Here is a 15,598-nt window from a genome sequence, read left to right as displayed (position 1 = left end):
TGAGTCCTGTTCTGACCTTTGCCCACACTAGACCACTGCCCTGCCCTCTGTGCCAGTCCTGTCCCTACAAGATGCTCCCACTCTCTGCCCTATCCTTGGGTTTAGTGGTGGCCAGGAACAGATGATCAGAAAGAGAAGCAGATGTGCTAGTGAGGGAGAGGAGCGGACACAGGCTGTAGCAGCATCTCTGCTCTGTACACATGCCCAGAAGAAGAGTAAGAACCATGCCAAAGTGCCTGGTGCGGTTGTGCTGAACTCTCTGCCCACCTCAGGCTCATGAAAGCATCCGGATAGGAGATGTACGTCCAGAGTGCTCCCAGCTGGCCCTGGCAGAAAGAAATGGGAGGGTGTCTGGCCATTCCCCTCCCTTGGGCACCTGAACGTTCACATGGGCACAGTCCAAACTGCCCAATCTTGAACATCTCTGAGGGAGATCGTGCTAGAAGTATCTTCTGACAGTTCTTATTCTCTCATTTAAATTCCTCTTGCTATGGGCCTAGCCTGACGGAGCACCACAGGTGGAAGAGATTTCAGGGGGTGAGAGAAAGACGTTGTCAGGGCTGGAAGGTAAGGAGCTGCTTCCTTTCTCAAGGGTTCTGTGCTGAGGAACAGATGGACTTTACAGTGTAGAAGCCAGAAGAGACATCGACCGACCTTAAGGGACACAGATCGAACCGTAGATCTACATCTAGGGCTGTGTGCTGTGGGACAAACCTTCCTGACTAGCAAGGGAGAGGGATCTGGGGCGGGGGGGAGGGGTGGAGGAGAGAGGTTTCAGATGACCTCTGTCCCTAAGGGCAGCCTGTTGATCATGAGTGCCTTCTCCAGGTAGACCCTGGTCCTGGGGTCAGGAGTGGGGTGGCGATCTAGTACAAGCAGGAGATCTCTCACTTCAGGGAGTTCCCAGCCTAAATGGGGACATCTAGAGCCTGCTTTCTGGGAGAAGGGCCCATAGGTGCACACGCGTGCACACACACACACACACACGCCCACGTACCCACATACCCACACAATGTACAGAAGCCACACTCCAAGGAACACACAAACCAGCGCGGAGTGAGTAGAACAGTTGGACAGAAAGCTGGCATGGTTACGCTAGAGTGCCATGAGCTGGGTGCACTTTGGAGTGCCCAGAGCACTGGGTGGAGTCATCTGTAGGAGAAGCTGATTTTTGTGCAAGGTTTTGAATGCAGGGAGAGGGTTTGGCTGAGAAGAAGAGAAAGAATGTTTCAGGTGCGGTGGGTGTGACCTATTTGAAAGCTTGGAGGTGGAAAAGGATGAGTCATCCCTGCAAAGGTTTGCCTGTCCTCATTGGAGAGAGAAGTCCATATATCCTAACAAAGAAGCTGCCTCTCTTTTCAAAGCTTCGGTAGGCGAGAAAGCTTGGGTTGCCCCTATGACACAAGAGAGAATCAGATAATCATCTCAGGCACCAAAGGGAAGCAGCATCCAGGGACGCTGATGGTGTGAGTGGTAGATTTTCTGAGAGGGCTTTACGCCCTGAAACACTGACACAAGCTGAGACAAGCTGTGTGGACAGAGCCGCTGGAATTGCTTGTATGCCGAAGAAAGCGATACATTCTCTGAGACATCTGCTCTTTGACCTTGGGGTTCTGTGGGTGGGTTGTCTCCTGGGGACAGTGCACAAGTTGAGCCGGCAGCCGGCTTTTCTGAGAAGCCACCATCTTTGTTTACGGCGTGTGTGCCCTTCTAGAGAAAACAGTGGAAATGCAAGCACTCAGATACAAGAGTAGGGGTGATTCTGTGGGGTGAGCTGGGTGCTGGGATCACCTCCCCTTACCACTCCTGACACCAAGAATCCTCCTCAAGGAGGTGGCTGTGCCTGTTCTAAAGCTGTTCTCAGACTCTGTCTTCCTGGATTACCCAGCAAACCCGCCCCCCCCAACTGCCCCCAAGGACCTCTTTGGGTGGGAGGAGGGCCTGGTTGAGTAAGCCTTCAAGGACCCTGATCCCATGCTGCAATTTGGGGGATGTGGAGCCTCTAGGCACCAGAAATCTAAGCACCTCCACCATGAGGGGTGGGCAAGGAGAACTGGTTGACAAAAAGGGCCAGCTCAGTCCAGGTTCGGCCCAGCCCCGCCCAGAGCCACGCCCTGTGCCCAAGATCCCAGGGAAAGAAGAGACACAATTCTTGCCTCGGTGAGTGCCCAAAGTACATGACGATGGACACTGGCACAGTCATGAGATGGAGAACTGATTACACCTTTCCGTGCCCTTATTCCAAGGAGGCAGTCAACCAGGGTCATGGGACCAGGGAGAGTTAATCAGGAAAGGCTTCTTAGAAATGAGTTCTGGAGAAGTCAGAGGACTAGATGGAGAAGTGAAAGCTTTCAGAGCTATTACTATTACTGTCATTGAGAACCCCCATGTTCTTGGTGTTGAGCCTGACTTTCCAAAGGCAGTGTGTACCAGCCAGACACCCTAGGGTCAGGAGAGGGGAGCAGCGCTCTTACGAACAGAGCTCACCTCCTTCCTGCACCTCATGGGTCATCGGGCACAATACGGAGTGTGACTTCAGGTAGGTAAGTTCTCTGGACTCCTCCTTTACCTCAGAACCTTGGCCCCCAAGTGCAGCTACCTTTCTTCCAGAGAAGCAGCACTGGCTGTTGTGATGGCAGCCTCGTTCTCACAAGGAAGCCAAGCAAAGCATCTTAAGGTGGGAGTCAAGTGATCTGACCCCCAGTTGCAGACAGATCTTAGGGGGTGCCTTCAGGAGCCACCTGGAAGGACCTGGAGACCTTGGCCCCCCCAGTAGGGAGTGCTATAGCCCACACCTGCCATCACTAAAGTCACCACTAGGACACAGGGACTGGCTTTGGAGTTATAGGACATTCCAGAGGTCCTATTCACCCCTGCCTCCATGACAGAGAACTCCCTACCTCCCACATGGAGAAGATTATGTGAGAGGGAGGCAGGCAGGTGCAGGGCATAGAGGGAAAAGATGCTTCATCTGATGACCGAGAGGGTGAGTGATGTCACTGCTGACAGATTCCCTTTTGAGAAAGAGTAGAAGCCCCATGGGAGCCTGCCCTCCACTGAGCCTCCCGGGGATGCCTTCCCTGGCAGAAGGCCTCCCTGGGGCTCCATAGAACTCTCCATCACCACCCCAAATTTTCCATCTGACAGCAGCTGGCTGACCCACACCTGCCCTTGGATGAGAGATCCCTGCTCATGGGGCAACAGCCAAGTGAACGCTGGCCTGCCAAACCCTGGAAGGGATGATAGAAGTAGGCCGGATGGAGGAGAGTCAGACGAGACCTGCTGTCAGCTGCCCCGGGGCCTGACCATGCATGCCTAGGGTCCTGGCTGCAGCCCCTTCCCTGGTGTAAGCTGCTTCTGGGCGTCTGAGCCCATGAGATTGCTTCCAGACTCCTCCTAACAAAGGCAGCCTTTCGGGGGCAGGGGGTACAGCTTCCTGAGAAAGGGAGAGGAACAAGCTGTGTATGCTCAATAGAGGAGCTTACAGTAGGTCAGAGGCTCAGGGAGAGTCCCCGTCAGGAGTCAGGCCTGGGCCTGCAGGACACCTCTGGGAGGACCTGAGGCAGGCAGCAAAGGAAGTGCTGGTGTAGCCTTTGATGTCTCCCCGTCTTCCTTACAAGCTTCTCTGAATGCCATGGGGCATGGGTTACTATAATCATATAGTCATGGAACACTGGAGCTGTATGCGGCCTTTGGGGTGTATAGAAGCCAACCCCTTCTTTTTACAGAAGAAGCTGAGGTCCAGGGAGAGCAAGTGATTTGCCCAAATGTCAGAGCCAAGACCAAGGTCAACACCTGTAGGCTCCCAGGGCAAACTGTCTCTGCCACAGCCAGTAACCTTAATGGCCTATTGGTCCTCCATGATGGGGAAGTGGTAATCAGGGGCAGTGCCCCTTCTGTGTGCTATGGGGTGGTCATATGGCTGGCTTTCGACAGAGGAGGTGGCACCACGCAGAGACGCCTGCCACATTCCAAAGCTGCCCCTCTGCTCTTCCATCTGCCCTCAGCCCGGATACTCCAGTCCCCCCACCATCCCCAAAAGATTTGGGAGTCTGAGTGGGTATGGTGGATGGGGAAGGAGCTAATCTGGCTGGGAAAGATCACTGTCAAACCCTTCCCCCTAGACAAGGTTTCAGATGCTGGAGTCTGACCATCACTTCAGAGAAAAGAAGTGGCCCTCCCCCTTAGGAGGCTGTCACTGGATCCCACCTTCCTTTTTTCCCAGAGGGCTCATCATCTAATAAGAGTGTGGGGCAAGCCTTGCTCTGGATGTCCAGACCATACCGCCATGACTTTTCCCTCATGCAGGTCCCAGTGTAGGGAATGGGACAGTGATGTGAGTCAGGGTACAGACAGCAGGGCACTGTGTGTTTAGAGATAGAAGAGATTGCCTCGGGCAGGGTTGGTCAGAAGAGGCTTCCGCAAAGGGGTGAGGTCGTGAGCTTGGCCTTGAAAAATAGGTGAGATCTGAATGTTGTGACTGATAGGGGAAGGCAGACTCCGCAAGGGACACAGTATGAGCAAAGTCATGGCCATGTCACGGTCAGCCGTGTTTCAAGGACAGTGAGACAGCGAACAGACTAGCTTTTGCAGCGTTGGGACGATCCTTTGGAGGCCACTTGCCATCTGGTGAAGGGGAGAAGGGAAGGTAGCCCTACCAGCAGCCCAAAACCCAGTTCCGATTTCTGTGATTCAAAGCCATTTTGCCGCTAATAACCCTAATGACACTCTATCCTCTCGCGGAGCCTATCATTTGTGGGTCTCCAAGCACTCCGAAAACATTAATTAATCCTCACTGGGGCCTTTGAGGTTGATGGCCACCCTCCCCACTTCACCATCTGGAGCACCTAGAGGATGAAGGAAAGGACAAAAGATCACCTTGTCACTCTTGGGGGCCGGGCTGACGTTTGAAACAAGAGTCCTGCCCTGAACTGGCCTCTAATCAGCCCTCACGGCTCTGTGGCCCTGACCTTGGGACTCTGGACCTGGAATGCTGAGATCCTGCCAGGCTTCCCCCAGTGGGAAGCTTATCCTTGTGGAACACGGAGTCGTGATTCCCTTGAATGGAATGGCGGTGCTCCGAGGCCCTCCAGGCCAACTCCTGACCTGTAGGTGTCAAGTCACCCCAAGCCCAGGGAGACATTTAGTCAGCCCAGGAAGGGCTCAGCTGGTTTGCAGAGCTGTCCCTGCCGCAGTCTGCCTGGGCCCTTCCTCGGCCCTGGCTGTGGAGGAGGTAGAGTGGAGAGACGGAGAAGGCAAGTAGATGATACATTTCCTATCCTGCTCCTTCAAGAGCTCACACCTGGTCTCCTCCATGGGGTATGGTGTACCTGGATACAGAGGCGGCGCTGTGGGGAGGAGAGGCGAGTGAAGAGCGTGGCCATCACTGTCCTAACGCCCTGCCTTTGTCCTCAAGGTTCCATGTATGATGGCTTGGCCGACAATTACAACAACTATGGGACCACCAGCCGGAGCAGCTACTATTCCAAGTTCCAGGCGGGGAATGGCTCATGGGGATATCCGGTAAGGAGCTGCGTGCATTCAAAAAGACCTGGGGTGTTGGGGAGTGGTTTAGGGTTTATGGCGGAGCAAACCTGCATTGGTTGCTGAGAAGAGTTATACAGGGTGGAAGGGGGCTGCTTTGGTCCATGAGGTGAGGCCCACCAACCATGACCAGGTCCATTTGCTTGGCCATTATTTCATAGATGGCTGTTAGTGCAGGCTCCTGTTTGGGCTGATTGGATATTTCCAAATGTCCCACATGAGAACATTGTAGAAAAAGCATAAAGAAAACAGCATATTTTTAAGTCCGTTTTCCAAAATGTCTGATATGATCATGGATTTGAGAGAAGTTTGAATTCTTGAGGTCCATTTGTGGATTAACTTAAATGTTGCTAGGAAACTCCTGAAGGGACCTCTCTGCTCAATATGTGCTGATGACCAAGGAGAATGCTCTAGAAGTCTCCTGGGGCTAGGAGAGCATGTCCCCTGCAGTGACTCTTGGATAAGAGGGCACATGCTGGAATGGAGCATTGCTTGAGTTTATAAGTTGGACAGGGGCGCCTGGCTGGCTCAGTTGGTGGAGCATGCAACTCTTGATCTCAGGGTCATGAGTTCGAGCCCTAAGTTGGGTGTGGAGTGTCTGTAAGTTGGATACATCTGGATTCAAATCGGAGCTCTGCTACTCACTGAGCATGTGGCCCTGGGCAAGATAATTCTACCTCTGGGCCTCAGTTTCTTCACATATAAAATGGATATAACAAAGTCGTCCTCGTGAGGTTATCATCAGGATTCAGTGAAATAATGTGCGTGGAAAAAAAAACTGATGATAATTAGTCTTCAGGTCAGTTTTAAAACGAACACAGGTAGAGATTATTCTAGATCCTTTAATCTTGGCCCTGTCACTGTCTTTCTTTGTGATTTCAAAGAAATCACTATGCCCATCCATCCATCACTGAACAAATATTTATTTAGCCCTACCTCTGCACCAAGGTCTGTGGTAAATGCTCTGGTTCAACCATACAAACCAGCGTTGGCACTCTCTTCAACTCCAAAATCAGGGGTATTGGGCTAAGTGACACCCAAGTTTTCTCCCTGTTTCCACATTCTATGACTTTCATTTATTTTTGCTAATTTTAACATTAGCCTGTATGGTTCTTGGGAATTCTTTTGTGAGGCATTATGCAGATGGGGCTAAAGACTGCCTTTCCATGGGAATCTGGGGCACTGTCTTCTTGGAGCTCCAGGTTTCAGTGCTATTTGCTTTGAGGTCATATTGCTTACAGATGTCACCCCTGAGTGTCAGGGTCCCGGGCAAGGAAGAGGGTTTACGAGTTGGGTGTTCTTTTTATTGTCAGTGTGATCCTCCCTTACTAAGTTCTTGCTGGGGCTAATTGTGGAGTATTTGTCTTTCTTGCATGTTACAGGTTAGGGACTAAAGGGAGGCGTTAACTAGGTTTCCTGCAAATGTATTTCCCTCCCATTTTTTTCCTGAGTTTTTGATGTCAATTGATACCCTCAGAGCAACATATGGACAGTTGACTGAGCCCATAAGCCGGCAGATCAAGGCTCAGATGTGAATCAAGTGCTCTGACACCAAGAGTGATGACCAGACAGAATCTGACTTAGAGAAAACGACTTAGTAATGCAGTATAAAGGATTATATGAGACCCAGGGAAGGCAGATCACTGGAGGAGACTAGTAGTCAGAATGAATAATCATGCTGACAGGATAGATGTTACACATCGTCATGTATATTTTGTTACACCTCAGAGCCTAGAAAGCTTAGCTTCTAGCCTGGCTTCTGCTACTCCCGTGGCTCTGTGACTTTGGATAAACCTCTTAACTTCTCTGAGTATCAGTTTTCTCATCTGTAAAGTGGGAACAAAGCTATCTGTGTGTGTACTTCACCCACAGGTTGGTGTTACAGTAACGGGGAAGTGTTATCAGATGGGCAGTGTGGGGTCATTACACATGGAAATTTGTCACCAAGAACCGCAAAGGAACTCTTTCAGAGGTGTTTCTTTAAAAAAAAAAATTCTCCACACGGCCCATGTTGGGCATTTCTTCTGGCTAATCAACTCAATCTTCAGCAATCTCAGCAGCTCCTAATGCTCCCAAACCAGCCCCGCCCCTCCCCGCACCTATTTTCTGACAATCCATTAAAATTCCTTCCCTTTCCCGCACCCTAAGGCCCAACCCTTCTCGCTCCGTCTTCGCTGGCGGTACTTCAGACATGACTCATGTCAGGGCAGCTGCTGAGGCACGTCCTGTCTCCTCTCAGTTCAGGAGGGGCTATGGGAACGGCAAAGAGCTGAGCACACATGAGGATTTGGCAGAAGGAGGGGGTGAGGAAGGGAGGAAATGGAATAATTGATATTGGAGCCAGGCATATAATCAGCCAAGGACTGGGCAAAACCAAACAGGGCCAGGACTTAAGAAGGAGAGAGGGACAAAAGGTAATACAGGCCTGTGGCGGTGAGATAATCTCACCACGATTTCCTCTCCTCTCTTTTGGTGAAACCAACATGGTGGCAGAAAGCAGGGAGTGAGGGGAGCAGGGTGAGGTGCGGTGGGTCTGTACAAGCCTCGTCAGCGGGTTTCGGCAGTTTCTGAAAGCTGCCGAAGGACTGTTCCCTGCATATACTTCACGTTCCCTCCGTCAGCCAACTCGTATTGAGCAACTCCAGGGCGGGGCAGGGAGCTGGGCGCGCTGCGGACACACAGACGAAGAGATTCATCTGCCTTCGGCCTCAGTGAACTTGCCGTCGAGTTGGGAGAAGCATGGAGGTCAAAAGACAAGTTGAATCCTGGAATATCCCGGAATATTGCGGCAGTTCTGCCATTGCTCAAAAGATCCCCAGATACCTGTTTTAGATTTTTCTAGATTTAAAAAGAAAATACAACTGTCAGTGTCCTTTTAGGAGCCATATGAGAAAACCAGTCTCGTTTCTTTCTTGTCATGCATGGCCTGGGTTTGACCGGAAACAATATTAACCACTTTGAGCACCTCACTCCTCACTCCTTATGCAGAGAGGGCTGGAGGCTGCTTTTCCACAGGAATCTGGGGGCACCGTCTTCTTGGAGTTCCAGGTTTTGTGCCATTTGCTTTGAGGCTGCGCTGCTTACCCTGAGTATCAGGGCCCCAGGCAAGGGAGAGGGTTTATGAGTCGGGTGTTCCAATTACAAATACCACATGAACTTCAGTTAACAAAGATCTGTCCCCATGAAGCATTTATTTTATTTAAATATGCAAAGGATCTGCAGCCCATTCCAAAATGAAAGTTCTAAAAATATTTAAAAAGCAATGGTGTTACCCTCTGATTTTACCTTATATTCTATATCAGCCATAGCCTTCTTTATTTTTTATTTAAGAAAATTTGTTTTAATGTTTATTTATTTTTGAGAGAGAGAGAGAGAGAGAGACAGAGCACGAGCAGGGGAGGGGCAGAGAGAGGGAGGCACAAAATCTGAAGCAGGCCCCAGGCTCCAAGCTGTCAGCACAGAGCCGGACACGGGGCTCGAACCCACTAACAGTGAGATCATGACCTGAGCAGAAGTCGGACGCTTTCACCGACTGAGCCACCCAGGCGCCCCTATATCAGCCATAGCCTTCTAATTTAAGTATATATGTAAATTATAATTTATATATAATATATAATTGTACCACTTGGAATCTAGGGTCGCTGATATTGCAAATTAAGAACATTGAACAGAGGGAGTCTTATAATAAAATAGGACTTAAAACATTAAGTTAGTGAGACGCACAAAAAGCATCAAGGAAAAGAAAAGATTGATCCAAAGAAAGTCGTTGGTCCAGTCAACACTCTGCTGGCCACTCCAACCTCCTCCTCCTTCAGAGACATGTACCTTCTAGAGAACAGCAGGAGCCCCAGGGTCCCAACCTCAGGGAGAAGGAGGAGCTGGGTGAGATGGGCCAAAGGATGGGGCAGTTCTTATCCTTACTGCTCAGTTTCTCAGGTAAACAGGCTCTGCTATTCTGCTCCAGTTCTCAGAACCAGACTTGTGAAATATTAGGGCCCCAATGAGGTTTACGCTTTACAACTGAGGATACCCAGGCCCGGAGAGGATATAAGACTCATCGAGGGTCACACAGCTGGTTAATGCAACAGCAGACTAGACCCCTGGCCTCCTAACTCCTAATCTAATGCCGTTTTGTTTTCATTACTCCAGACTTTGGATGGTCTTTTTATATGGGGTTTTTGTTTGGTTTCGTTTGGTTTTGCATCTCAATATTTTAACACCACGACCATGTTGTAGGGACCTGCAAGAGATCTGTGAGTTTGGATCCCTTAATTTCCTCCCTCCTCCTGTCCTCCAACCAAACCTGCTCTTTCCTTGAGGAGTCAGCCTAGCTCAAAAGAAGCAGGAGAGCGGCCATTTTTTCCCTTCCTAAACTCAAGCAGAATTCACTCAGCTGTAAGGGTTAATAGGGTCAGGGCAGGGATACCAAATAAAATGCAATGAAATACAATAGTTGGGACATATTTATACTAAAAGATTATTTGTTGTTTACCTGAAATTCAGATCTTGTACTTTTATTTGCCAAATCTGGCAACCCTGGGTCAGGGTATCTTCCCACACACTCCTTGTAATAAAAATAAGCCTCCCTTAAAGGGCTCCTCTACTAGGCCAGGGCCCAAACATAATTACCTCAGGCCATAGCCACCTCTGGTGAGAACATGGAAGCTGTTTGACTCCTGTGAGGGGTCCTCAGAATGGGTCCCTTGAATACCTTCCTCTGGGTCAGCTGAGACCAGAATGAGGAGGGGCAGAGAGCTTGAGGCACTGGAAGGCCCAGCCCTTCCATTCCCAAGCTGTAAATGGGGTTTGTCCTAGATGAAGCTGAGGCAAGTGCACAATTTTGATTTCCAGAGAATGTTTCTGGATTAAGACAATAATCTCCTTCTCTATCAGCTCCAACTTGAAAACGTTTTCCTGCTTATAAATCAGGAAGCACATCTTTAGCTTCAAGTGTTCTGGGAGTCACATCAAGTGAAATGTTCTTTGGTTGTGGGTTGTACTAGACCATCCTGCCCAGGAGCTGATTCGCAGAAGAGAGAAGCCATGCCAAGCATCATCAGCCAGGAGGTCTGGGCTAGAGATACCTTGAGGACCACCATATTGAATCACTCAACTGTGCTCAGTTAAATCGAGGCCAGTGCTCCTGAGAGTGAGAATCCCCCGGAGTACAACCAGGGAAAATTAATCCAATATTCACTAGCAAGTCTTTCTCAGCTGAACTTGCCTAACTGACATGTCAGTAGTTGATAATCTATCCATGACAGAGTTTTATGGGCAACACGCTAGGGACCGTCACCCTGAGAAGAACTGACCCTGCCCACCTCAAGCCCGAAGCCCCCTGGGTGGCCTTCTTTTACAGGTGAGAGGGCTGGGGTTGTATGAAGCTTCCACAGGGCATGAGAAACTCAAACACAGTATTCCCCAGTTAGCCATGTGGCTGGGCCAAGGCAGGGCTCTGGGCCAGGTACTACAGAGGACCTGCCAGAAAGAAACATGATAGGATCCTTGTCCTTGACGCAGAGAAAGAGATCATCTTTACCAATCCACAGTTAATGCAGTCCGTTCCCAAAAACAGCCAGGTATGGAGGAAAATCCTTATACTCTGGCCATGAACTTTGGAAACAAATCCTGGCTCTGCCCCTTACCTGGCTGTGTGACCCAGGCAAGTTCTTAACCTGACTGAACCTCAGCTTGCCCATCTCTGAAGTGGGTGAGAATTCCTATTTCAAAAGGCAGTAAAGGTTGTGAATATGGCATGTCAGATTCATAGTGGGGAGGCTTGGATTCCAGTCTCAGCTGGGCTGCGACACGCTGAGGGATCTGGGGCGATCTTCACCTCTCCAGGCCTTGGTTGTCCCACCCGTGGGTCAAGGCAGTTGGATTAGGTCCTAGCCAAGGACCCATTGAGCTCCAACTTCTCAGGTTCTGTGTGACTCGAGAGCTGAGTCTGAGTAGCTGCAGGCCTCCATAACCAAAGCCTACATGATGGTTTTCCTGGAAGCAGGGGTGGGGGCAGGGGCAGATCTTCCGCTGAGACCTCCACTTCCACCAATGGATGGATAATGGCTTCTGTGCTTCCTCCCTGCTTTCATCTGAGCATCTCCAAGCACCAGGAAAACAGCAGTTAATTAACCCTTGCAACAGGATGGAAAGGTGGTAGGATTTCATTTACCTGAGCTTTACAGAGAGGAAACGGGCACAGCAATGGCTCCACCTAGTAACTGCCCTGACTTACAAAGTCAGGCTCGACCCCCTCCCCTGCTCCCATTTCTCAACTATGAATGCCACTTTCCAGATACGCCAGCCGGGCTCCTCTGGCAATGCCTGCTGGGCCTCTGTTCTTGAAAAGTCCAGGAGAAGGGAAGATAGAGGGGATATAGACTCCTTCTCCCAAGCAGGCCTGGCTCCTGCTCTAAGAGGGAGTGATTGATGTGTTTGCCAACTCAGTGTCCCTGCTGCCAGCCTGTGACTCACCCCCACTCAGCCCTGGGAGATAGGAGGGTCCCACAAGGGCCCCAGGCTCTCACCCAACAAGAAGAGACAATGATCCTACTTGCCGAGGGACAGAATGTGCCTGAGAGAATAAGGCGAGGGAGCGAGAGCTGGCAGGGCCGGCTCCCAGGGGACCCCTCCCTGTGGAAAGCAGTAGCTTGGCTTGTGGTGTGTTTCCACAGACACCTTGCTGGGGCCAGAGACGCTCCTATATTTAAACCATGGAGAAGAAGCATGTGGCAAACGCCTATATCTGGGGTGTCCCTGACGGATGGGCCCTCCTTCGCAAGCTGCAGTCCCCTGGAGGGGCTCTGCTTTTCGTGTGAGAAGTTCCCGCTGCCTTTGAGTTGGGTGCTCAGTGAGGAGCTTGCTTTAGGGCTCGATTTCCCTGTGCAGCTGACTTTAGCCTCTTAGGGAAACCTGAGGCCCCTCCTCCTGGCCAAGGTTTGGGTGAGCCAGAGAGGACTCCCCAGAGGCCAAAGATAAGGTAGAGAAAAGGAGGAAGCACCGGCCTGGACGTGGGGTTCTCCATCACTGCCCATGTGGCCGTTGCTGGGACCCCCCCCTCCTGGCGGGGCCTCGGGTTTATCAGCAGCAGGAGTAGACAGTGGCTCCATCTTGAAGCCATCCCTGAAGCTCTCATATTCCAGATCCTGGGCCTCCCTCAGGGGAGAGGAGTCAGGGAATGCCTCCCATGTCCACACCATGGACTTGCAAAGGGATAAGAACGTGGTTCCAGCGAGCACACGCAAGTAGCTTCCGACGGCGGGCTTCAAGCAGAGAAAAGCAGGCCAGGCTGCCGGAGGAGCTGAGCTTGGAATGAGATGTGAAAGGAGAGGAGGGCTGCCCTCAGCAGAGAGGATGTGGGCAGAGGAGAAACGCTCCTGGGCCTGGGGCTTGGTCTGACAGTAGCTCTTGGGCCCTTTTTCCTGACTGATCACCCCCAAGGAGGGTGGCTATTTGCATATTGCCAGCCCCAGAGTTCTCATGAGCCTTCCCTGGCCTCTGGTAACCAATTCCTGGGGGCACAGGACCCATGGTGCCTGTCTGAGCTGAGCAAGCCTGCTGCCCACACCTTCCTTCTGCCCCTGAGGAGCACCAGACCCAGGAGAAGGCAGTGAGGGCCCTCATGGGGGAGGGAAGGCGCGGCAGTTTGGTCAGAACACTCAGGGAGAGATGTCACTGCCCACTGCCAAGGGACTCCCTGGGGCAGCGATAGAGCCGCGGGCAGCAGCCCAGGACACCGTCAGCAGCTGGCGCTTCTCAGTGCGCTAGAGGGAATTCCCTCCCCTCACGAGAGACAGCAGCGCCATTTTGCATCTTCCTTCAGCTTAATCTCTGCTGGGTGCCTCTGGGGCTCCATTTCTTCCAGCCTGACAGATAGGGGGAGGCGGTTATCCCCTGACCACATTGAGTGGAATTATGCCTTCTTCCAAGAAAGAAGATGGCATGAGTTGGTCGCTATTCTCACCTTCCATCTCACACACAAATTCAAGGTAGAGCCTCTGAGACTCTAGAGGGAAGATTGGAAGAGTCAAGGATAATTATACACTTTTTTATTTTGCTCCAGAAGAAAATTAGTGGAGTTCGGGGCCTGGGTTTTGTTTTGTGGGGTTTCTGGAGGTTTTGTTTCTCTTGGTTTTGTTTTTTGGTTTTTTTGTTTTGTTTGTTTTGTTTTGTTCTTTGGTCCTGACAAGAACTAATCTACTCAACCACCAAGTCTTTAAAGTCCAAAAACTGTAGTTAAAAACAACTAAAGGAGGAAACAACAGCATAAGAGAGGATGTAATTAAGTGCTATTGTGTACAGCACAAGCCAACTTAAACCTCTCCAGGCCTCAGTTTCCTCATCTGTAAGTGGCAGGGGGGGACCAGGTGATCTACGAGCCTCCTTCCCCAGCTCCAGACCCAGTTCCCAGGAGGAGACAGAGGTTTGGGCACGGGCCTCCCATGGGGTTAGCAGGCAGGGGAGAGAGCTTGCGAGGCCGCCACTGCCCCGCCCCTTCACCCACAGTCTGCTCTTACGGGGGGGGGGGGGGGGGGTGGGGGGTGGGGAGGAAGGATAACTCGGTCCTCAGCACCCCTGCCATTTAACAATCCCTTGAATTAGTGCAGCATTTTGAATTTACACAAAAGGCTCATGTTTTTATTTCCCCACTTGATCCTTCAGTCTTTGTGAGATCAGTAGGTGAACCGGGTATTATTGTTCTGATTTATGTGCAGGGAAATCAAGCTGCAGAAAAGCGCAGGGACTTGCCCGGTACCTCACAGGTAGACTTGGCAGAACTGAGTCCAGGGCCCAATGGGCCGGAGTGAGTCAGGATCTCTCCTGCTAGGCGAGCTCTGCAAATGCGCCCGAGCCAGGAAGCGGCAGGGACATGATGGAGGGCCATGAAAACAAAGCCCTGGGTAGATATTCTGATACCTCTTTTCTGGTTTGAGAGTTTTCTTTTTGTCACAGAGCTCAGGAGACAAATGCAGCAGCATTTCCCAAGTGGGTGGAAGAGCCGTCCCCACCCTTCATGAGGGTGAGGCTCAGCATTCTCCCCCAGGGCCCTGGCAAGTCTCTACGGAGGCCTTCCTGCCCCAGGAGAGCAAACTCAGCTAAAAAACACAATCCAATCAGGTGGGGGGTGGAGGTGGGAGGTAGAGACACAGCCAGGGAGAGAAGCAGCTTTGGGGCCCTAGACCCCCAGCCCCTCCCCTCCTACTCATCGGCAGGGCACACAAGGGTGCGGCCTGAAGGGGGTGAAGGTGGGATTGGTGGGGTTTGTCCATTCCCAAGCCCTGAGCGAGACTGGGAAGGAGGCCGCTTGTGACTTCAGTGAGGGCTGAATCATAGAATGCCAAAGTCCGAAGAAGCCTTATAGGGCACACCGTAGCTGGGGAAATAGGATCAGAGACGTGAGGTGACTCCCCAAGGCTGCACAGCTAAACAGAGAAGAACCAGGACTGGAGTCCCAATCTCCCAACTCCTTGCCCAGAGCACCTTGTCACACGGTTACATCTGGATACCCTTGTCACTGTGTGCAACAGTGTGTCCCAAACCTCAGTGACTTGCAGTCTGCTCTCACAATTTCTATGAAATTATCAACCAACTCTTATTTACTTATTTTTAATGTACTTACCTTTAATTTTCAAAAGGAATTTTGAAGGGAGAATTTATATCACTAACTCAAAAGTAAAAAACAAAAACAAAAAAAAACCAGTATTCTTTTCCATAGATGAAGGCTAACCATAACTTATAACCAATAATAATAAAAAGAATTAAAACAAATCATCATTTAATTCTAGCCAGATGAAGCTTTTGTTCTCTCTCTCTCTCTCTATCTCTTTTTCTTTCTGCTCAGAAAGGGAGGCTGGCAAGTATTAAAGAAACATACTGGGGGCGCCTGGGTGGCTCAGTCTGTTGAGCATCCGACTTCGGCTCAGGTCATGATCTCGCGGTCCGTGAGTTCGAGCCCCGCGTCGGGCTCTGTGCTGACAGCTCAGAGCCTGGAGCCTGTTTCGGATTCTGTGTCTCCCTCTCTCTGACCCTCCCCTGTTCATGCTCTGTCTCTCTC

General features: G+C 50.9%; 1 protein-coding gene across 1 annotated transcript in view; it reads left to right on the top strand.

Moving 5' to 3' along the window:
• The window catches only part of PKP1 (plakophilin 1), a 48,266-nt gene that overhangs the window by 5,258 nt on the left and 27,410 nt on the right, over positions 1 to 15,598 (top strand). Inside the window, exon 2 of the mRNA XM_047076447.1 lies at positions 5,417 to 5,523. Within this exon, the coding sequence (XP_046932403.1) occupies positions 5,417 to 5,523 (107 nt within the window). The remainder of the gene's footprint in view (positions 1 to 5,416; positions 5,524 to 15,598) is intronic.

Source organism: Lynx rufus, unplaced genomic scaffold (assembly GCF_022079265.1).
Source record: "Lynx rufus isolate CCGP_SWC_20201006 ecotype Redwood Valley unplaced genomic scaffold, mLynRuf1.p SCAF_15, whole genome shotgun sequence".
NCBI classification, from domain to species: Eukaryota; Metazoa; Chordata; class Mammalia; order Carnivora; family Felidae; genus Lynx; species Lynx rufus.
Note: the sequence above shows the minus strand (reverse complement) of the source record. Positions and strands in the feature narration are given on the sequence as shown.